Consider the following 21,635-nt stretch of genomic DNA (forward strand, 5'->3'; position numbering starts at 1 on the left):
TCAAGACATGAAATAATTTACTGCGACTCAGCCTGTGCCCAGTGGGCCAGGACGGGGCTGGAGGAGAGTGACAACTGGGGGCCGCCGGCGTCAGTTCACGACAGTCTGTGCAAAGCGTCCCGGGAGGCCCGCGGTCACTCTGTCCACCGACCTGGGCTGGCCAGGCTCTGGCAGCACTTCCTTCCTTCCCTGCATCCTCAGCCCGCGTCTCATCCGGCACCTCCACAGCCCGCACCCATGCCGCTGTCAGGAGAGCAGGCACCTGCAGCTCAGGCAGCCCGGGCCACCCTCGTCAGGCGGGCTCAGCTTGCGCACCTTGTGCTGCCGGATCTCGCGCACCAGCGTGTAGAAGGCATCCTCCACGCCCTGGGAAGAGGAGGCCAGCTCAGGGGGGGACCACTGCCTCGGCCTCGAGCAGAACCCCAGCCCCTTCACCCCACCCCGCACACGGGGAGCTGGACCCTGCTCCTCTCCGGCCCCAGGGGCCACCCCGTGGAGGCCTGTCCTCAGCAGCTCCCCCACGGCCCACTGAGGGGCTGGGGCTGACCAGGACCCGTGGGGCAATCTGGGGGCACAGGGGTGGGGGCCCCAGGGTCACCGCTCCGGTCTGGCTCAGGGCAGCTCTCTCCGGGGACCTCCACCTCCCCCGGGAGCTGTGTCGGCCCAGACCCGGGCCCTGGCCTCCCTCGCTGCCCTGCCATCCGGGAAGACTTACAGCGAGAGGGGCTGCTGGGTCACGGGGGTCCCGGAGGGTCCCAGAGGGTCCCGGAGCTGGAGCCAGAGCCAGAGCGGCTGCCCTGCGTCAAGGGAGAGGGGGCAGTGAGTGCGGCTCCCGGGCGGGGTGGGGCGGGGCCCTGGCTGGCTGCGGGGGCCGGGGGCCTGCTCACCTGGCGCGTCTTGGCCGACGTCTCGATGTAGGGGATGCCGTAGCTGCGGGCGAGGTCCTGGGCCTGCCGAGACTCCACGGTGCGCGCGGCCAGGTCACACTTGTTCCCCACCAGCACCATGGGCACGTCATCCGAGTCCTTCACCCGTTTGATCTGCTCCCTGCAAGGGGGAAGGCGTGAGCTGGCGGGCAGGCTGCCCGCGGCCCCTGAGGGAGGACAGGAGGCCCCTGAGGGCTCGCGGGCAGCTCACCTATACTGGTGGATGTCCTCGAAGGACTTGGCGTTGTTGATGGCAAACACACAAAGGAAGCCCTCCCCGGTGCGCATGTACTGGTCCCGCATGGCGCTGTACTCCTCCTGGCCCGCCGTGTCCAGGATGTCCAACAGGCACGTCTCCCCATCGATGACCACTTGCTTCCGGTAGGAGTCCTGGGGAGGACACTGCTTAGAGACAGCAGGCCCTCCGGGGACGGGACCCTCCCTCGCTCCCCTCGTGCCCCCCAGGACCTACGACGAAGAGACCCCTTCCTGCAGAGCGGGTAGAAGACGAGCCCGCGCCAGGAGCCAGGCTGTGGACAGGGGCCGGGCCAGCTCACCTCTATGGTGGGGTCGTACTCATCCACAAAGTGGTTCTGAATGAGCTGGATGGTCAGGGCGCTCTTCCCCACGCCTCCAGCGCCCACCACCACGAGCTTATACTCCGTCATTGCTCCTCAAAGGACCACAGCACAAGGCACTGCAGTGGTCGCCTGTCCCACCTGCCGAGGAAGCGGCACTCAGCACGGCCAGACCACGCAGGGCAGGCCCGCTGAGCTGCCTGGCCCAGCCTGCCCAGGCCCAGCCTGCCCTCTGGGCCTGGACATCCAGGTAACAGGGGCGGCAGCCAGAATGGTGGCCCAGCCGCTCACCTGTGGCACCTCCAGCCCAGAGGTGGGAGGGGGGTCCTGCCTCCAGCTGCATTTAATGACTGTGTGAGAGAAGCAGGGAGCCGGTCCCCCAGAGGCAGGGCTGACAGCTGAGAGCGTCTCCCAAGCATGCACCCGAATTAGAAGCTGCTGGGTAGGCAAGAAGCCTGAACTGGAAGCGCCGTGGGCTGACGTTACCAGCGCCCCCATGAGAACAGGCCTTGCCACGGTGGCGGGCACAGCAGCGTGCCCGGACAGGCTGGTGGCAGCCGACAACCAGCTCCAGGCCCCCCCACCCCCGGGCATGCTGGTGCATTTGACAAGTATTCACTGAGCACCTACTGCATGCCAGGTACTGCTCCAGGCACACGATAACGAGCAGACAGAAAGTACCCCTGCCTTGGCAGGTTCGGGCTACGCTCCAAAGAAAAAATCCACATAAAGGAAAAATAAAGGGAAACCCACGGGGCCCCACTGCCAGAAGAACTTTGGAGAGCATAAGGAAGGTGAGGAGGTGAGCAGGGGACCAGGGCTCCAGGAAGCAGAAGCCGATCACAGGAAAAGACCCAAAGGAGGTGTGGAAATAAGGAGACAGGTGAGAAAGGAAAAAGGCTTGGGGCCAAGGCCCCTAGCTGGGGTGCCCCCAATTTGTGACGTTTAAAGAAGGGATGCCCTTGTGGGGACAGTGGGCAGTGACTTCCTAAACCTCAGATTCGTCTGGTGTATGTGATGGCCGCCCGGTGCCCGAGCTCTTCGCAGGGGTCCTTGGGTCTCTGGCGGGTGGGAGACCCCGCCTAGCGCCATGGTCACGGGCGGGCCTCCGCTCGGGGACACCCAGTGCACTTGTGGGGCCCCGGAAGACAGGGCCCGGGACACGGAGCCGAAGGGGTTGGCCTGGGTGAGGCAGAGCGGACCAGCCGCCGCCCGCAACTCCCGCCGCAGCGCCCCGCCCGCCGCCGCCCGCGGCTCACCTGCGCCCCCGCGCGCCCTGCGAGGACAGCAGGCCCCCCGCCCGGCCCGGCCCTCGCCGCCCCCGCCGCACTCACCGCTCACTGGCACGACTGCCCCCGGGGCCGGGGCCGGGGCGGGGGCGGCGGCGGGGGCTGGGGTCGGGGCACTTGGCTCGCCCGGCGCATGGGCTCCGTCCGCGGCGGGTGCGGCTCGGGCTGCGGGCGGCGGACACCCGACCGGGCCGCGCACGCCCCGCCCCGCGCCCGTCCGTCAGCCCGGCACAGCCTGCCATTGGCCGCGCGCGCCGGGCCCCGCTCTGCCCCACCCCGGTTGGCCGAGAGGCCCGCCCGTCAGAGGCCTCGGCCGGGCGGGGCTTCCGGGAGCTGCGCGGAGGGCGGTTCCCGCCCGGCTGGGCCTCGTGGGCCGCGGCCTGAGGGGTTGGCTCCGCTAGGGACGGGGTCCGGGGGAGACAACTTCTCCGGAAACTGCCAGGACTCTCCCGGGAACAGGCGGGACTCGCGGGATGATAGAGACCCCGCGGCGAAGCGGGTCCGCGGCCGGGTGTGGACTGGGGCGGGGTCGCCGATGTCCGACTCGAGCCCCTGCGCCGCTCCTAGAGCCCAGCGCCGGGCCCCTGGGCACCTTCACGGCGCGCACAGCTGCGCCCACGCCCCCCTAGGCCGTCCCTGCGCCGTGCCGCGCAGCACACCGTAGGGGTTCCGGAGCGGAGGGGACAGCCCGAGGGCTGAGCCTCAGGGAGGGTGGAGCCCGCGGGGTCAGCACCGCAGACTCCCCCGGACCCGAGGCCGGGGAAAAGCGGAGGGGCTGCCGGGACGCGGGTCAGGTGCAGGTGGCTTCGGAAGGGGCTCCTCCCGGCTCCCAGGACGCCTGGCAGGTTCGGCGGGGTCCTTGGGCGCGGCTCAGCCATGCGCCCAGGGCCAGGCGGCGCAGGGCGCCTCGGCTGGGCGGGGACGTCTGAGCCCGCAGAGCAGCGAGTCCGGCTCAATCTTTTTACCCAGTGCGGGGGGTCTTGTTTTTCACTTACGTAGTGCGCAGCCCCGCCCCGAGCTCCGCAGAGGGCCCTTGTCCCGCGCTCCCTGATCTCCAGCTTCCCCCAACTTCGGCAGGCCCTGCAGACTACCCGTCCACCCAGCTTCCCCAAAGCCCGGAGCCCAGCCCTGCAGGAGCTCACCCTGAGGCCCAAACGGTACCCAGGAAATCCAACCCAAAAGCTGCCATAGGGGGTTGAAGACTCCCCCACCCCAAGCATAAATATGCACATTGTATCTCCTTTAGAGATTCTCAGAAGTACATGATTTAACATTTAAAAAAATTTCAAAGTAACGCATAAACACATTCTCCTTGTTTATAAGAAAGAATGGTGCATTACACGTAAGGCCAAACCTCCCCCTCTGCTCAGCCGGCACCCCCTTCCATTCCTACCCCTTCCGCGCCGTTCGGCCCCCTCCCGTGCCGGCTCCGTGCTATTCCCCAGGAGCTCACCCCACTGCAAGCCTTGACCTCGGCGGGCCCCTGGGGGGGGCCGCCCCCGCCCCAGGCACGGCGCCGACCCCACGTGCCGTGGCTGTGTCCGGTTGGCCGTCCCGCGCACTGCGCCGCGGCCACGACGAAGCCCGGCTCGCGCCTGACGCGCGTAGACGCGAAGTAAAGGCGGATAAGTGAAAACGGGTGACGGCGCCTCTCGCCGGCGCGGACACTCTGGACTCCCCTCCAGGAGTCCAGGTCTGCATTTCCCTCGTCTTCTGAGGGTCCTTTCCCAAAGCGCTTCCTTTAAATCCCGCAGGGCCTTGGCCTCAGGGACGACCCGACACGGGCGCCTACCACCTGAGAAAGGTGGGCGCGAGTCTCCACCCCAGACCACCTTTGCGGAAGCCGACACCTGGCCTGCCTGCGCCCCGCCGTCTCGACCGCGTCTCACCTCCCCAGCTGGCCTACCGGCCCCAGGGGCGCTCCCGCGCGTGCGGGGCGGGACACGCGCGAACCTCCCAATCTGGTTGGCCGCCGCCCCGCCCGCCCTCCCGCCCGCCCTAGCAACCGTTGCTAGGGGGCGTGGCTCGGCCTCGCGGAGCTGGAAGATTCCCGCGGCTCATGAATATTTGCAGATTCAGAGAAGGCCCCGCCCCCGTTGCCTTGGCGCCCAGGCCCCTCAACCCCGCGGCCGGGAGAACAACCCCAAGTCGAAGAGAGCGCCTGGCGAAGGAGGGCGCCCGGGACCAAGCCCCCGAGGCTGGGGCACCGGGGCCGACCCCTCAGGTGAGAGCCGAGCGCGCCTTTGGGTCCGGGGCCTCAGGCCTCGCTGTCTCCTCCCGTGTCGGGGGGGAAACTGAGGCCGCGGATGGAGCAGAAAGACAGTGAGGTCCCAGTGATGCCCCAATTGTCAGATCTGGTCCCCTGGGGGCCCATCCCACAACCCCTGGCCCTGCTAAGGGTCTCGTGGTCACCGGGACAGGAGGGACCCCAAGCCCTGCCTAGGGACCCACTCTGGGAGTTTCCATGATGGGGACCTAGGAGGGGAGAGGCCCTACCCTCAGAAGGGATAGCAGGTGGAGGGGACCCAGAGAGGTGATGAGCCCGGCCAGGAGCTGGTGTTAGTCTGGGCCGTGGAGAGAGAAAGGCCACCACATTTCCAACTTCGGGGACTCATGGAGTGGCAGGGCAGGATGGGATCAGGGCCATGAACAGTGTGGACGGCTCCAGGCCAGTGAGTAGATGTGAAGGGATAGTGTCTCAATGGGAACCTCAGCCTCCAACCCAGGCCCTGCTCCTTGGACACCAAGACCTTTGGCTAATCTAGACCCATACTCTGGGCCTAGTCATGGGCAGGACCTCAGGTCAGCTGTTCTCAGGCACAAAGGGAAGAGAGTGGCCCACTGGCGTCCCAGGCCACAGTCTGGCCAGCCCATCCCTTTCCCAGAGCCCAAGGCTAGCAGCCCTGGGGTAGGTGGGGGCAGCATCTTCCTAGGGGACCTGGTGCTGGGGTCCTCCTTTGAGGCTTAGGGCCGTTCACCAGCCGGAGAAAGGCAGGCAGCAGAGGAACTTTCGGAAAGAAATCCTGGCCAGAAATTCCGTGAGGCTCTTCGTGAGGCTCCCCTGCATGGCCTTCACCTCCTTGGGTCCTTGGTGTGTGGTCATTTTCCAGACAAGGGCACGTGGAGCCCGGGCAGCTTGTCCCAAGGCCCAGCACTCCCTCCCACCCTCTCTGTCAAAGGCTAGCTGATCACCCCCGCCCCAGGGAGGATGAATCTTGACCATCCACAGGGGGTGATAGACAAGAACAGTGGCCAGAAGCTGCATCTGCCACATTCACTGATTTTGGGGGATATTCTTGAGCCCCTGTTCTGCACACTGGACATGGCAGGTGAGTGTCCTGCCCACACAGAGCTCACTTGCTGTCTCAGGCAAGGCACTCACTCAACTGAACTGAGGGCTGTAGAAGGGGGTCGGTCTTATCAGGTAGTAAGTCCAGGAAGGTCGGGAGGGAGCACAGGGGTAGGGGTTGGCGAGGCCCTGATCCAAGGTGGAGGGAAGAAGCCAGGATTTCCATACAGACTTCTGGCTCTACCCTCAGAGATGATTCCAGGGTCTGGGGCCAGGCACAGGCGTCTGTGTCTTTAAGGAGCAACGCCAGGTGAGCCTGGTGCAGGTGGACCACCTCCTGTGGCCCTGGGGGTAACGCCCAAGAGGGACAGGGTGCCTGGGAGGCCAGCCCACAGGGGATGGTCCAGAGCAACAGGCTGGGGACCCCTTTTGGAGAGTGTAAAGTTGGGGATGGAGGGAAGTGGGGATTTGAAGACCAAGCATTTGCATTGGATGGACCCAGAGGCACCCTAGCGTCGGTCACCCATATGGCTGTCTTTCCAGTCAGCCGGGCCAGGTGCCCCATCAGGATGGTTGAAAGGACCTAAGGGCCAGCCCCCAGGCTGGCATCTGCTCACTTCTGGGCCCTGTGGCCTTGGCCCAGCCTGTCCCAGGTCCCTCGAGCATGGTGACCTGGCCAGGAGGTCAACCTGACTGTCTCTCCCGCAGGTGCCGCCTGGGGCCACATGCTGCCCTCTTGCCTAGATGTTTGGCCCACGGTGGGAAAAAGCAGCCTCCAGGTGAGGGGGTCTCAATGGGCACGGGGGGGGGGGTGCCTGAGACCATCAGGTGGAGAAGGACACACAGCACAAGGCCCGAGGCACAGGCTTGCTGGTTACAGCGGCAAATGCGCAAACGGGACCTCGAGGCAGCCCCCCTCCCCGGCCTACACGGGGCCTCAGAGGGCAGGCCGGAGCTGGCACCCCGCGTGGACCCTGAAGGATGGGCAGAAGCACAGGGAGGGTGGCCTGCCCAGGCCAGCCCAGGCTGAGGGAGGAGACGGCAAGGCCCCCGGGCAGGCTGGGGCTTCACCATTACAGCCTTCTCCGGGCCAGAGGTGGGCTCTGGGGGCTTGCTGTGTGCATGCGTACATCAAGGGCTGCACAGGGTCTCGGCTGGGCTGTGGATCAGAGGAAGAGCAGAGGCTGAGCAGCTTTGCCCTCTGCCTACACCCAGCAGGTTGGATGTGAATGGACCAGGCCTGGGACAGAGCCCACGGGCCTCAGCCAAGCATAGCCAGTGTCCGAGTGCGGGCGCTGAGCTGGCAGGGCCGGCACAAGCCCCGCCCCCAGAGCAAGGCCCCGGGCAGCCGAGGGGGCAGCCACAGCGGGCGGCTGCCGGAGGAGCACCTGTCACCTGCCCGACTGGTGAGTGCCGGGGGGCTGGGCTCGGGCGCAGGGGCCCGCATGGCTGACAGATGCCCTCGGCCCGCTGGGGCCCCTGCGCCTGCTCCACCCTTGGGCCGACCCCAGGTGTTTGGTGACACAGACGTCCCCCAGGCATTCAGGCCGCAGAAGGGCCCGAGCCAGGCCCAGCCTCAGATTTGCTGAGCCCCTACCGTGCGCTGGGCTCCAGGGACCCCTCCGTGAACCAGAGAGAAGGCCCCTCATTCCCGTGGGAAACAGGGTGACAGCCCATCCGAGCGCGTGGCGCACAGACAGGGAGCCATGAGCAGAGGAGGGAGCAGGCCATCTGCAGGGCGGGGCATCCTGGGGTCCCACTGACCACATCTGGCGCAGTTGTTGAAGCCTCTCTCCCAAACCTGGGGTGCGGTGGCAGCTGCTTCCCACCCCCACACTGGGGCCCAGCAGGTTCTGCAGAGCCCTCTCGCCTGCAGGTTCCTGCCCAGTGACCCCAGAGAGCAGCCCTGCACCTCCTGGTGACCGGACCCCTTCCCTTTCTGGCCATTGCTCTCGCCCGTCATTAGCCACGCTAAGGGCCAGGCACTCCCCAGCACCCCTCCAGCCCGCACAAACACTTGCAGCCAGGTGAGGGACCCTTGGAGACCCTGGGGTGACGCACCCACCAACACTCGACAGAAGGAAGCCTGGCTGCCTGAGGTCCCCACGCACTTTCCTGACCAACTCGGAGAAGGGTCCACGAGGTCTGGTCACTGCAGGTGGACAGGACACTCCCGCTGGCCCCCTCCCCACACCCCCCAGCAGCCCCTGTGTGTCCACCCTCCAGCCAGGCCTGCAGCGCCCACAGTACCCAGGGTCCTGGTCCAGCGTGGACCCGTCACGTCAGGCCACCGGCCCCCGCTGCTGCACGGGCTGGGTGCTGGGGACACGCCTTGATCAGAGCTACTCCGTCCACCCTGGGACCTCCCCCTCCCCCACCCAGCTCCTGGCTGGGGAGAGAGCCTGCCTGTGTGAGCGTGGCCCAAGCACCCCAGGACCACCCTTGCTTCCTAACATATTTGAGTCCAGTGCCCACCATGCCAAAGCGTGGCTGCTGAAGCATTTCCCTCGGTCACTGGAACCGGGGGTCTCAGGCCTCTGTCCTCCCAGACCCTCTCGCATGTAGTCAGCATGTGGCAACTGGTTTCTCCCTGAGGCTGAGTCTTACTGAGTCATCCTAACTCCAAGCCCTTCTTCATTTCTTCTTTTACTGGTTTGAGCTGAGAAGCCATTTTATTTTCCAAGCCACGAGTTCCAGGACCCCTGGGCTCTCTCCACCAGCTCTGAACTCTGCCTTGTGTAAAACCTCATCAAATGCAGTGAACTGTGGCCAGCTCACTCTGCCCACAATTGCCTGGCACCTCTCCACCCCCATCACAGGTTCATTGTGTGTGTCTTCTGCCATCCAGGTTACTACAGGAGACCCTTTTACCAAAAATTCCATTGTCACATGACCTGGGTCTCCATCTTTCCAGCTTCAGTAACACTCACGTCACACGCCCCCCACCAGTTCCCATCCAGTGTCACATCATTTCATCATTTGTGTTATGGTAGCTATTGGAGCTGCACCTAGATCCCAAGTTTTGTATGAGTCAGCTATTGCTATAGTGATGCTACGTAACGAACAACCCCCAAACTCATCAGCTTACAGTGCAGGTGTACCGTCCATGAGTTTGAAGGAGGCTGGGGCTCGGCCATGCTGAGCAGAGCTGGGCTCCAGGCCCCAAGCTGCACTGGGTCTGTTCCATGGGTCTCGTTAGGACACCAGCACACCTCAGGTCACACCCTTCTCTGGCAACGGCCCCACCAGCCACACAGGATCACAATCTCCACTCCTGTCACATCACACTTATCGTCCAGCTGGAGCCAATCGTGGCCACAGTCAACATGGGTGAGGCAGGGAAACGCCTGCCACCTGCTCCAGGCTTGCAGCCAAAAGCAGGAGTTTCACTGGGGGGCGGGGCGGGGTGTGTGTGACTTCTGTCCAGCTCTCAGGGCTGACTCCCCACCGACCCCTGCAGCAGGCCCTGGCCCAGGTGGATGACCTCCGACTGGTGAGCGTGCTGGAGCTGTGTGTCAACACCCACGAGAACAGCCTGGGGAACTTTGGTGAGAGCCCCTGCCCATGCACACCCTCCACTGTCATGGCCAGGCCGTGCTTGAAGGCTCGGCCTGCTCGGGCCCTGCCCACCAGGATCTGGTCTTTGACCACTGCACCCACAGACCTGCCCTGCACCCCGCTCTCCAGGGACTGATAACCCTCTCCCGGGGCCCTGGGAGCCTGGGACACTGGCTGGGGGGGCTGTGCTCTGGAGCCCAGTGTGTGGTCTGGCCATGCCTGCAGTTCCCCATGGGAAGCGGCCTGGGGGCAAGACCCCACAGAGTCCCATGGCCCCGTGGCCTCCTGTGTGCCTCTGCCCCCACGGGGTGCCTCCTGCACCCTCCCCTGCTGGCCTGCGTCATTCAAACCGGGCCTCAGACACAGCATGTGGCCCAAGGCTGCCCCTGGGCCTCGGAGCAGCCGTCGGGCGGCAGGGGCCGAAGGGCGCTGACGCCTCTGAAGGTGCAAGGGCAGCAGGGCCTGCGCTGACCTCTCTTCCTGTGGCCCCACAGGGCTGCACCTGCCCAACCTCAGCCAGCTGAAGCTGAACGGCAGCTGCCTGGGCTCCCTGAGGTGAGTGTCCACCCCCCGCGGTGGTCACGGGGGAGGGCGTGCTGCCGGCCTGGGTGGGGTCCTGGGCATCCCACTATCGCCAGCTCCCGGCCCTAACGCCCACCCCGGTCACGTCGCCCACCCCTGGCCCGCTGGAGGCCCCGCTGAGGGTGACGCCAGCCACCCGGAGCCTGCAGTCAGGGTCAGGCTGGTTACACCAGGTTTTGTGGCTGACGAGGTCTCCAGGGACCTCCCTGTGGTGCCCGGAAGGCGCCCACTGACCTTTGGCAGAGGACCCCCAACCCGCGAGCCTGGGCGGCTCATCACCGACCAGCTTCTGGATTTGGGGCATCCCCCCACCCCTCACCACAGCCCAGGGCTGTGTCCCCGTGCTGGTGGGGCCGTAGCTGGGGGTTGAGCCGGCCCCCATCAGCGCAGCAAGACGAGCAGAGGAGCATGGCCGCTACTGCCCAGCCGGACCTCAGGCCCCACGTGAAACACAACAGCATCTTAATAGCTTAAAAGACAAAATGCAAAAATCAGGACAGATTAAGGTTTTTGCTTACTTCGTCGGGCTGGAAAGAACAAAGCTGAGGTAATATCAGAGTTTATTGGTGTTTGAACAAAATGGGTGTCAGGAAAACCCTGCTGGGATTTTGTTTGTTTGTTTTTATAAATTTATTTTATTTATTTATTTTTGGCAGCGTTGGGTCTTCATTGCTGTGCACGGGCTTTCTCTAGTTGTGGCAAGTGGGGGCCACTCTTCGTTGCGATGCGTGGGCTTCTCGTTGCGGTGGCTTCTCGTGTTGCGGAGCACGGGCTGTAGGCGCATGGGCCTCAGTAGTTGTGGCACGTGGGCTTCAGTAGTTGTGGCTCACAGGCTCTAGAGCTCAGGCTCAGCAGTTGTGGCGCACGGGCTTAGTTGCTCCACGGCATGTGGGACTCGCCCGGACCAGGGCTCGAACCTGCGTCCCCTGCATTGGCAGGCGGATTCCTAACCACTGCCCCACAAGGGAAGCCCAGCCCTGCTGGTTTTATGCGGCCAGACAGCCGTCTTGGGGCAGTGGGAGGCAAGTCCCAATTCTAGAAAGTTCTCCTGATGTTTTAAATGGGCTGTAAGTATCCAGTCATTTCCAGAGGAGATGATAAAGGTATTCATTAAGCAGCCTTGCACGATTTTCCCTATTTGTACTGCTGTTTGTCGAATAAACATCAAAAAGAATTTGAAAAACACCTGAAAGCCTAGAAGTGGAAGCAAAGAAGATCAGAGGCCGCGTGGCCCCCGTAGGCAGGGGCAAGCAGGCGGATGCCAGCTTCCACGGCTCCTGCATGGCTCCTGGGCCTGCAAGGAAGGGTCTGGAAAGCAGGTTCTCAGAATTGCGTTTAGTACCTATACATGGTTCAGCAATATTCTGACAGAGACGTCAATACTTTAAGTTAACAAAGACAAAAAAAATCATATTTACTCCTTCATTATTAAGGCTTACAAATTAGCTCAAAGAACAATAAAATATATAGAAAACATATAAAGGATGGAAACTACAAAGAGAAGTGGAAGGTATAAAATTAAGTATTTGTTACCATTTGTAACAAAACAAAATATTTGATTTCAAAAAAAAAATCAATTCCAAGAAAAAATTAAATCATTATTTATATAAAACATGTGTTCTGTTCCTTGATAACGACAGTGAAAACTGTAAGGAATGTTTAAGTTGTCTGTTAGCGAATCCTGAAACTTGGCCAAATGTTGTTTGCAAATCTCCACGGAGTGACAGTAAACAAATATTTGTAAAAGGAAGCTAATTCAATATGACAGTGCAATGAAGTAGTATTACAGCTTAGCTGATGACAGAGACAGTCAAGACATTAAAACGTCAGGCAGTGTTATGAGGACTGGAAAGTAATTTTCATGTGATGGCTGTCACTTCATCCGAAGCTGAGAGAGAATTCAGCCCCTGAAAGTGTCACTGACGTGAGGACAGATGGGGCTGGTTTCCAGGCCAGCCAGCATCTGACAAGAGCATCCTTCACCAGGACCACTGTGTGGGGAAACCACAGTAACAATCTCTGAAACTCAGCAACTAACTTGGAGATCATTAAAATGATTGAAGGGACAGTTCTCACTACAACTTAATCGTGTGTGTGTCCCCTGAAGACTCTCCACCCTTCCTCCTCCCGCGATCTCAGACCATGGTGGCTTTCACTTAAACAGAAACCCCTCATTTTGATTTGTTCCAGCCCATCAGTTCTGGCTGGTATTGTGGGTGTTTTTTAGGAGGTTTGTCTGCACCTCAAGGTCTTGGAGATATTCTTTTTCTTCTATTCACTTATGGTCTCACTTTTCAGTTTGGGGTCTTTAATCTTACTTATCTGTGAGGTTGCTTCCACTCCTGATATGAGATGGAGACCCAGTTCTGTTTAGCACCACCTGGTGAGTTGGTTTTCCCAGCATCGTCTACCCCAGGCCCACGCGGACACGCTGGCGGAGTGAGGAGCTCTCCGTCATCACAGTCTTCATTGGTGCGCCTTTGTGTTAATCTGTAACATCTGTTACCCTCCTCGTAGTTTTCCTTTTTCCAAACTGACCTAGCTATTCCTGAGCACTTATTCTTGCATTTGAGTTTTACGATCAGTTTGCTGGGTTTCACACACCCTTATCTTTCAGGATTTTGTTTTGTTTTGTTTTGGAATTTTAAAAAGGCACATGCTTATTTGGGTTAATTTTTATGTTATATACATCCATGAATATGGTATAGCTCTCCATTCATGTGTGCTTTAATGTTTTTAATAGAGTCTTTAAACTTCTTCTGTAAAGTTTATAGGTTAGAACGCTTTCAGCTGCAAGTTACAGAAACCTGCAGCCAACCGGCCTGAGCAGTGAGAAATTGTTTATCCCTTAAGTGCCTAAGGACCACGGGGCAAACCCTGTTCTAAGCACAGAGGATATGTCAGGGAACAGAACAGGTGAGAATCCCTGTCTCTGAGGGCACACAAGTAGCCCGGTGGTGGCTCACGCAGCTGGTGGCCCCCCAGGATGTGGCCCCCATCCCCATGCCTGGGGCTGCTGCAGCCACGTTGGTGGGCTGAGGGAGTGTGGTAGCTAGTCTTCTAGGGTTGCTGAACAAAGCACCATGAACCAGGTGTCTTGAACAGCAGAAACTGACTCCCTCAGGTCTGGAGGCCACAAGTGAAGATCAAGGTGTATCTCCTTCTGAGCCAGAGGGAGAACCCAGCTCACTCCTCGCTCCTGGGGGTTTGCTGGCCACCTTTGACATTCCTTGGCTTGTAGACTCTTCACCCCAATCTCTGCCTTCAGCTCACGTGGCCTTCTTCTCCCTGCGTCCAGATCCGAATTCCCCCTTTTTGTAAGGACACCAGTCATATTGGATTAGGGCCCACCCCACCCCCACCAAGTACATCTTCAGAGACCCTGTTTCCACGTCAGGTCACATTCTGAGGTCCTGAAGGTTAGGACTCCAACATATGAATTTCGGGCGGGGGGAGGATGCAATTCATCCCATAACAGGAGATGTGCCTTCCTGTGTCCATCAGTAAGAACAAGAAGGTTCCCAGCATTCTTCTGTGTTTCTTTGGCCAGAACTGTATCATGTATACACTCTCTTACACCAACCACTAGCAAGGGAATGGAATTATGATTGGAGTGGGCTAACCAGGACCCCCACCTGTGCACCCTGCTGCCACTTGGGACAGGGCAGGACACCAGCCTCCTCTGAAGGCAGGGCTCCCTGAAACCAGAACTGAATTAATTCCCACATACTTATAGTATTTTTATAATCATGGATGAGGGCCTGATTCTGCTGTATTCTGTTTGATTGTTGCAAATTTAGAGAAACACTATGCTGATTTAGAATAGATTTTTAAAATTTTTATTTTATTAACTTTTATTGGAGTATAGTTGCTTTACAATATTGTGTTAGTTTCTACTGTACAGCAAAGTGAATCAGCTATATGTATACATATATGTATGCCCTCTTTTTTGGATTTCCTAGAATAGATTTTTTAAATCAATAAAACAATTGATTTTTATAAATGGGTCTATTACCTCTGGCAATAGTGTACCTTTGTTTTGTATTTAACATTATTGCCAAACTGTCCTATTAATTCAAATAATTTGTTAATTCAGATGGGTTTCCATACTGATGGTGATGTTATCAGCAAGTTACGAGTGCTATCTTTCACTCAAATCCTCTTGCTCCTTTTTCTTGTCTTATTGCTTTGGCCAGGATCTACTAGCCAGTACGATGTTAGACAGCGGCAATGACAGTAGCAGGCATCCTTGGTTTGTTCCTGATCTTAACGGTTATGTGTCTGGGTTCCTCTGCATCTATTGACATGATCATAAAATGATATTTCTCCTTTAGTCTATTTATGCACTGGATTCCACTGACAGATTTTGTGATGGTAATTCATCCTTACATTCCTGCAGTAACACTACTTGATGAGTTATTTTTAAATCACTGTAACCTTAAAATAATATTTGCTTTGCAATTTTCACATCAGTCTTCATGAGTGATAGTGCTTTAATGCCCCAGTTTGTACTTCTCTGGTCCTGGAATCAAGGACTGACTCAGACGGGGCCCTCCCTTTTATTGTTCTCTTCAACTGCTTAATTTTTTGAAACTTCCTGTACAGGAAATTATTGTGGAAGATAGAGATTGTCTATTCCATGATAGATCTTATTTTTAAAACTGATCCAGATCCGGGGACTTGGCGGGGGTGGGGCGAGGGGTGTTAATCACTGTTTAATTTCTTTAGTGGTTATTAGTCTAGTTTTCTTTCTTTTGGCACCAGCTTTGTCTAGTTTTCAAGAATGTTGGTATATAGTTTGTTCATAATGGTTTTTGTTGTTTTAAATTGCTGCTATAGCCATAATTATTCCTCTTTTTAAGTTCCATACATTTATTTGCATTGTCCCTCTGTTCATCCTTGATCAGTCCTGCCAGAGGATTGTCTATTAAGTTTTTAAAGAATCAGCACTGGGCTCTGTTCATCTTCTCTATGTTTTTTCTAGTTATTACTGGTTCTGTTCTAATCTTGATTACATCTTTCCTTCATGTTCTTTTGTTATTTGCTGTTGTTCTTTTTCTGGCTCCTTGAGCTGAATGCTTAGCTTAATTGTTCTACTCCTTCCAGTTTTTTGATAAATATATTTAAAGATCTAACTTTCTAGGGCTTCTCTGGTGGCGCAGTGGTTAAGAATCCACCTGCCAATGCAGGGGGCACGGGTTCCAGCCCTGGTCCGGGAAGATCCCACATGCTGCGGAGCAACTAAGCCCGTGCGCCACAACTACTAAGTCTGCTCTCTGGAGCCCGTGAGCCACAACTACTCAGCCCACATGCTGCAACTACTGAAGCTCATGCGCCTAAAACCCGTGCTCCACAACAAAAGAAACCACCGCAATGAGAAGCCCACTCACCGCAACAGAGAAGCCCCACTCACCGCAACTAGAGAAAAGCCCACATGCAGCAACAAAGACCCAATGCAGCCAAAAATTAAATAATTTTTTAAAATAAAAGAAAATAAAAAAGAATCCTGAAGGGCAACTAGCAGAGGTTTGGCATGTGCAGAATTGTAATCTTTACAGAAGTGAAGAGAAACAATAGAACCTAACAGTTGTTTAAAGGATAAAGAAAACTTGTCAGACATAAAAGAAAACTTTCATCTACAGATTGAAATAAAAAACTGAAACTGAATTGGCAACCCTGAAACGTATCCTAATAAAGTTCCTGGACTTCAAGACACAGATCATATTGGGGGCAGCCAAGGAAAGAGATCAAGTCTTCCTTTAAGAAGAGAAAAAAAAGGACGTTTTCCTCAGACTTCTCCATAGAAACACTCAAAGCCAGAAGCCAGTAGAATGATGTCTACACAGCCCAGCAGAAAGACGGTATTAATCAAGAAGTTCATACCCAGCCAACATTTTGGAATGAGTAAGAAATTAAGGAAAATAGTTTGATTAGCCCCTCTTGAAGGAATCATGAGACGCAAATTTCAGCCAATTAAAAGATGATTGGAAAATGCATTGAAGGCAGTAGACTGGGGAGAAACATGGAATCTCTGTAACTAAAGGTGGAGATTACGGTAACAGAACAAAACTTAAAAAACGCAACATACAGGTTAGTCGGTGGATGAGACATAACCGAAGGGGAATTTGTGAACCGGAAGATGGGCCCCAGTGACGCAGAAAGGTGAGGCGGGCCAGGAACACCTCAGAGGTGAGGAGGCGCCTTCACTTGGACCAGGGGAGCAGGCAGAGCCCCCAAAGCAGGAGGAAGAGCAGATGCCAAGACCAGGGGCACCAGAGTGCAGGTGCGATTCAAGACCATGGGGAGACCAGAGCTGCTGGAGCCGGGGCAGGGAGGGCAGGGCAGCCAGCAAGGACCAACGTGTGCTACCTCATCACCGCAGGGAAGCCCCTCACCTCAGCATCTCCAGTGAGTCAGCATTTCCAGGCAGCATTTCAGACCCTCACTCCCAATCTGAATGCCCAAGAAGCTATTAATAGTATAATACCCCCAGCATGAAAGGGAAGTCAGGACAAACCCACAGGACCCCAGAGGAAGCAGACAATGCCAGGAGGGGAGTAAAACGTCCAGGCACCTTCAGTGAATGTTCTGAGAGACACGGAAGAAGACTGGCTTCTTTGCACCCTCAAAACAAAAACAGAGGGCTTCCCTGGTGGCGCAGTGGTTCAGAGGCTGCCTGCCGATGCAGGGAACACGGGTTCGTGCCCCGGTCCGGGAGGATCCCACATGCCGCGGAGCAGCTGGGCCCGTGAGCCATGGCCGCTGAGCCTGTGCGTCCGGAGCCTGTGCTCCGCAATGGGAGAGGCCACAACAGTGAGAGGCCCACGTACCAGAAAAAAAAAAAAAAAAAAAACCAGAATGCCATGAAATAAGATCAGAGAACAACGAAGGGCGCTTGGGAATTAAATGTATGAGGGCTGACAAAAAATGTTGCCAGCATTGTTGGAAGAGAAGGGAATCTCCCAGAAAGCAGAGGAAAGGCAAAGAGATGGAAATGGGAGAGAGAAGGGATGAGAACAAGCTCCTTCTCAGAGACCACACGTGAGAGGCTGAGCTCCAGATATGAGAGCAGAGACTGCGAGGAGAGAAAATACAAAAGGGAATATCCCAGAAGCTGACAGAAAGGATGTGCAACAGTGGGCCGGTGCCCGGACAGGAGACGAGGGTCACCCAGGCTGAGAGGACCCCGCGGGCAGAGGTGGGGCCCACTGAGGTCGGGGGCAGATGGGAGAGCCCCGGCCTGCCCACTGGCAGGGGAGTGGCCGCCAAGGGAGGGTGGCACAAACAAGTCCCAGGTGGGGGCAGGGGGAGGGGCTGTGACACAGGGAAATCATCCACAAAAAAGGCCGGGAGGAAAGAGGGAGGGAGGACACCCCGGCTGACCCCGCTGGGGAGGGGACACCCACTACAGCGGGCAGCGGCCGTCTAGCACGAGGGCAGCTCCCGCGGCCAGGCCCGGACCCTGCAGGTGTTGGATAAGGTGCCCAAGACAGGCGGCTGCAGCCAGGAGGGAAGACAGGGGCCCGGGGGCTCTGGAGCCCCTTCCTCGGCCTGGAGGCCACCCAAGCCAGTCACAGCTGTCCCTGAACCTGGAGACAGCCAGATGTGGGTGGCGGCTGGGCAGGAGGCATGGCACAGGGCCTTCACGGCCACCGAGACATGACCCTCCGCCCCAGGACCGCACTGACCAGCCAACCCTACCCTCTGCAGGGACCTGGGCACCTCCCTGGGCCGCCTGCAGGTGCTGTGGCTGGCTCGCTGCGGCCTGGCTGACCTGGATGGCATCGGCTCCTTCCCGGCCCTGAAGGTGGGTCTGCGGCGCTCCGGGGAGTGCGGGGGGAGGGGGGCCCTGACTGAGCCCCCCCGTGCCCCCCAGGAGCTCTACCTTTCCTACAACGACGTCTCGGACCTGAGCCCGCTGTGCCTGCTTGAGCAGCTGGAGGTGCTGGACCTGGAGGGCAACTGTGTGCAGGACCCAGGGCAGCTGCGCTACCTGCAGCTGTGCCCGCAGCTGGCCACGCTCACCCTGGAGGGCAACCCGCTATGCCTGTGGCCCGGCCCCGGCCCCGCCCACCAGGTGGGCACCGGGCGGGGAGGCGCTCTGTAGCTCCAGCCTCTCGGCCCGGGCACTGCTTTGTCCACCTGAACTCCGGCCGGGTCGCAGGGGATCCCAGGACACACGCCTAGGGCACACCCGCCTGTTGCCGGGGCTTCTTCACTAGGAGCTCATTCCCATGTTGCTGGAGGCCCGGCGGCTGCCAGCTTGTCCTCCTAGGCCGGGACCAGACTCCGAAGGGCCACGCGTACACCCCAAGAGGTCTGTGCACACGCCATGGGGAACCACGCGTGTTCTGTACAGTCTCCACAGAGTCATGTACACAAGCACACACGCTCACATACACACACCCACGCAGGCCCCGTGCAGAGGCAGCCCCACCCCCTGCAGCGCTGCTCGTAAACCGGGGGTCTGTGCACACCGCCCGCGGCTGCACACACCCCCGCACTGCCCGTGCACTCCCAGAGCTCACACGCCTGCCCAGCTACTCATGGTGCCTGTGCACAGCGGCCGCCCACTGGGCCAGAGCTCTGGGTTCAGGGCAGCTCCGCAGGCCAGAGGGCACCCCTGGACCCTGGCAGTGAGCCCAGAGAGTGAGATCATGCATGGGTAAGAGCCCAGGGTCCCTGCAGTCCCTGCTCTCCCAGAGTGACCCAGGCTGGCCTGGCCGCCTGGGCAGAGAGAGATGGCATCCCCAACCCCCAGCTCCCCTGCACTGCCCCCCAGCAGGTCTGGGGGCAGCGGCTACAGGGCAATGCTGGCCTGACAGGCCCACCAGACTCAGGCCTGCCACCCCCACCGCAGGTGCCCCAGGGCTACAACTACCGGGCAGAGGTCAGGAAGCTCGTCCCCCAGCTGCAGGTCTTGGATGAGCTGCCGGCCACACACACACGCCTGACGACCTCCCGGAAGCTGGACCACGACTGGCTCGTGGTGAAGGAGGCCATCAAGGAGGGCAGCGTCCTGGACAGCCTGCTCCCCGGGCTGGGTACAGACGGAAGCCGTCCAGGGGCCTCGGGCTGGGGCTGCCCCAGGAGAGGGCTCCACCCCCCCACCCCTGGCCCCGCCCACAGGTCTCTCAGAGCCGGAGAGCCGCCTCGTGTCCCTTCTCAGCCACGAACCCCTCCACCCACCCCGACCTGCCCCGTCCCCAGAGCCCTGCACACCCACCCTCAGGCCAGGACACCCTCCCTGTGAGCAGCCCTGGTGGGGGCCTCCCCAACCATCCTCAGGGGGAAAGGAGGGCCAAACCTGCCCCCTGGTGGCGCTGGGCCTCGGGCACACGGATGCTGGGTGGTGGGGGGCCCTGCTCCGTGGACAGGGTTCAGCTGGGGGGATCCTGGGTGGCCGGCTGGCGTGGGCTTTGATGACCTCTGATTTTGACTGTTGTGCAGGTTCTCCCCACGGATCCCCCGTTTGGAGACGCAGCCCCGAGCTATGCTCACCTGAGACCCAGCGCAGGGCCCCCAGGCCCTGGCCCCGCTCCCTGCTGGTCCCCGGGGGCCCCCTGCCTGCAGGCCTTCTTCCCCAGGGCCCAGCCCCAGAGGACGACGCCAGCAGCCTCACCCACGGTAGGCGACCCACCTCGGCGTGAAGCTGCCTGTAGCCCCTCAGCCCCGAACTAGGCCCAGCCGCACCCTCTTCTTCAGGTGCCGGCCGGGTCCTCTGTGGAAACCCCGCCAAAGGCCTGCAGGAGCGCCGGCACCAGTGCCAGGTACAGCCTGCTCCCCCCAGCAGGCCGTGCCCCGGCCTGACGGCGCCTGCCCTAGCACCTCCCCGAAGGCCGTGCCCCTGAACCAGCCTGTCCCTCCCCAGGCTGGGGCGCACCCAGAGAGGCTGCCGCCTCCCGGGCCCGAAGACCTGGCCGCCCGGGCCTCCGCGCCAGGGCCTGACCCTGCAGACAGCCGCCACCTCCTGGCCTCGGCCAGCCTTCCGGCCTTGAGGGAGCTGCGCCTGCGGTGGGTTCTCCCTGCCCCCCAGCCTGGCCCCGCCACCCTGTGTGTCCCTTCTGGCTGAGACCTGCCTTAGCTGAGTGCTCGCTGGTCCTCCTGGTGGCTGGAGGGGCTGGTCACGGGAGCCCAAGGCTGGGGCACCAGCCCGAGCCACACTCATCTGGGACTGGCTCCAAAGGAGGCGCAGGGCTGCAGCCTCTCTCTTTCCCCGCACCCCAGTCCCCTCCCCAGTAGGTGCCTGGAGTCCCGGGAGGAGGTGGCTGCCGCCCCTGGGGGCCCACAGAGGGGCCCTGAGGAAGAGCAGGACGAGGCTGGGCCCACGACTCGCCCCCGCCCCCCGAGCCTGGCCCCAGGTACCGCGCGACCCCGGCTCTGAGATGGGTTGGACGGGGAGGTCCTCTCTTGGGGGTGGGGCCTCACGACCAAGGGGTTCCAACCCCAAGTCCCCCTCCCCTGAGCCCATGGGACCATGTGGCCACCGGGGCTAGATGAGAGAGAGAGAGAAGGCCCTCCAGAGAAGCGCAGTGTGAGCAGCGGCCAGAGGGGTCCTGGATGAAAGAGCAAGTGTCCCCAGGGGTGGGGGCAGTGAGGGGCCGGGACAGCAAGCAGGACAGACCCACCAGAAGTCCTGCGGGGAGCATGGCACAAGGCCAGCCAAGGGAGCAAGGCCACCAGATGGGCAGGAGACCAAGGCGGGGAGGGGGACTGCCCTTCCTCTGCAGACAGGGCCTGTGCTGGGCTCGGGACACAGAATTAAGCCAGGCGAGGCCCTCCCTCAGGGACACTGGCTTCAGAGTGACCATGGCTGAAAGGAGCAAATGCAGGGCCTTAAGGCAGAGAGACCCCTCACCCAGCAGGCCCCAGGGAGGCTTCCTGGAGGAAGGGTCTGACCCGACTGGCAGAACAGCTGGGTGGGCAAACCCGGGGAGGGGGCGTTGTAAGCAGGGGCCACAGAATGTAGGCTGCAAGATTGGCCCAATGACCCTCCGGGGTGGCGTGGCACTGGGGGCGGGTGCGCATCAAGGAAGCCAGGGTGGAGCAGGGATAGGGCAGGTCAAAGCCCTGCACTTCCTGTGCTGGCTGCGGCTTGCGGGGAGGGGCTGGGGAAGGTGGGCCATGAGACAGCCAGGAGGGGTGGAAAGGTGGAGGGGGAGCAGGCAGGCAGCCAGGAGGAGTGGCTGGAGGGGTGACAGGCAGTGAGGGACAAAGGGGTGCCAGGACCTCCTACTACAGTCCGGGGCCGGGTGGGCTCTGGGTGACCACGGACACACCCACCCAGCCTGCCCTCAGGTAGGTGCCAGGGCCTCGCTCTGTAGGGGAGGTTTGGGAACTGCCCCAGGGCCACCAGCCTGTGAGCATGCCCTAGGGGACAGGACCCAGTGACCCAAAGCTAGAGCCCAGACTT

The 21,635-nt window shown here is 59.9% G+C and overlaps 3 protein-coding genes across 18 annotated transcripts in view; 2 read left to right on the top strand and 1 right to left on the bottom strand.

Annotated features, from left to right (window-relative positions):
• HRAS (HRas proto-oncogene, GTPase) lies at positions 1–4,700 on the bottom strand. Of its 9 annotated transcripts, none has more exons than XM_049713577.1 (6): positions 4,626–4,700; positions 1,484–1,645; positions 1,138–1,316; positions 888–1,047; positions 716–792; positions 1–366 (listed from the first exon to the last, which is right to left on the bottom strand). In XM_049713577.1, exons 2-6 carry the CDS (start codon positions 1,592–1,594, stop codon positions 303–305), a joined length of 591 nt encoding a protein of 196 aa, XP_049569534.1. In that variant the 5' UTR covers positions 1,595–1,645; positions 4,626–4,700; the 3' UTR covers positions 1–302. The 9 variants fall into 9 exon arrangements, with proteins under 9 accessions (XP_049569534.1, XP_049569533.1, XP_049569530.1 ...); XM_049713576.1 differs by lacking the exon at positions 4,626–4,700 and adding an exon at positions 4,247–4,550; XM_049713573.1 differs by lacking the exon at positions 4,626–4,700 and adding an exon at positions 2,839–4,253.
• Positions 2,595–5,761, top strand: LOC105748423 (translation initiation factor IF-2-like). The gene is made up of 6 exons (XM_012536053.1): positions 2,595–2,690; positions 2,735–3,453; positions 3,852–3,950; positions 4,548–4,722; positions 4,906–5,017; positions 5,679–5,761. The coding sequence occupies exons 1-6, from the start codon at positions 2,595–2,597 to the stop codon at positions 5,759–5,761; spliced, it is 1,284 nt and encodes a 427-aa protein (XP_012391507.1).
• Positions 4,727–21,635, top strand: part of LRRC56 (leucine rich repeat containing 56) — an 18,089-nt gene continuing 1,180 nt past the window's right edge. The window contains exons 1-12 of one of the 8 annotated variants that reach the window (XM_004278156.3): positions 4,727–5,017; positions 6,791–6,861; positions 7,298–7,488; positions 9,543–9,630; positions 10,135–10,195; positions 17,933–18,029; positions 18,099–18,299; positions 19,083–19,266; positions 19,673–19,849; positions 19,928–19,992; positions 20,094–20,236; positions 20,450–20,583. In XM_004278156.3, coding sequence (XP_004278204.1) covers positions 7,312–7,488; positions 9,543–9,630; positions 10,135–10,195; positions 17,933–18,029; positions 18,099–18,299; positions 19,083–19,266; positions 19,673–19,849; positions 19,928–19,992; positions 20,094–20,236; positions 20,450–20,583 — 1,327 coding nt within the window. In that variant the 5' untranslated portion in view covers positions 4,727–5,017; positions 6,791–6,861; positions 7,298–7,311. Of the gene's footprint in view, positions 5,018–6,790; positions 6,862–7,297; positions 7,489–9,542; positions 9,631–10,134; positions 10,770–17,932; positions 18,300–19,082; positions 19,267–19,672; positions 19,850–19,927; positions 19,993–20,093; positions 20,237–20,449; positions 20,584–21,635 lie in introns of all 8 variants that reach the window. The other 7 variants (XM_033402663.2, XM_033402666.2, XM_033402664.2 and 4 more) reach the window with 7 other exon arrangements.

Source organism: Orcinus orca, chromosome 8 (assembly GCF_937001465.1).
Source record: "Orcinus orca chromosome 8, mOrcOrc1.1, whole genome shotgun sequence".
NCBI lineage: Eukaryota > Metazoa > Chordata > Mammalia > Artiodactyla > Delphinidae > Orcinus > Orcinus orca.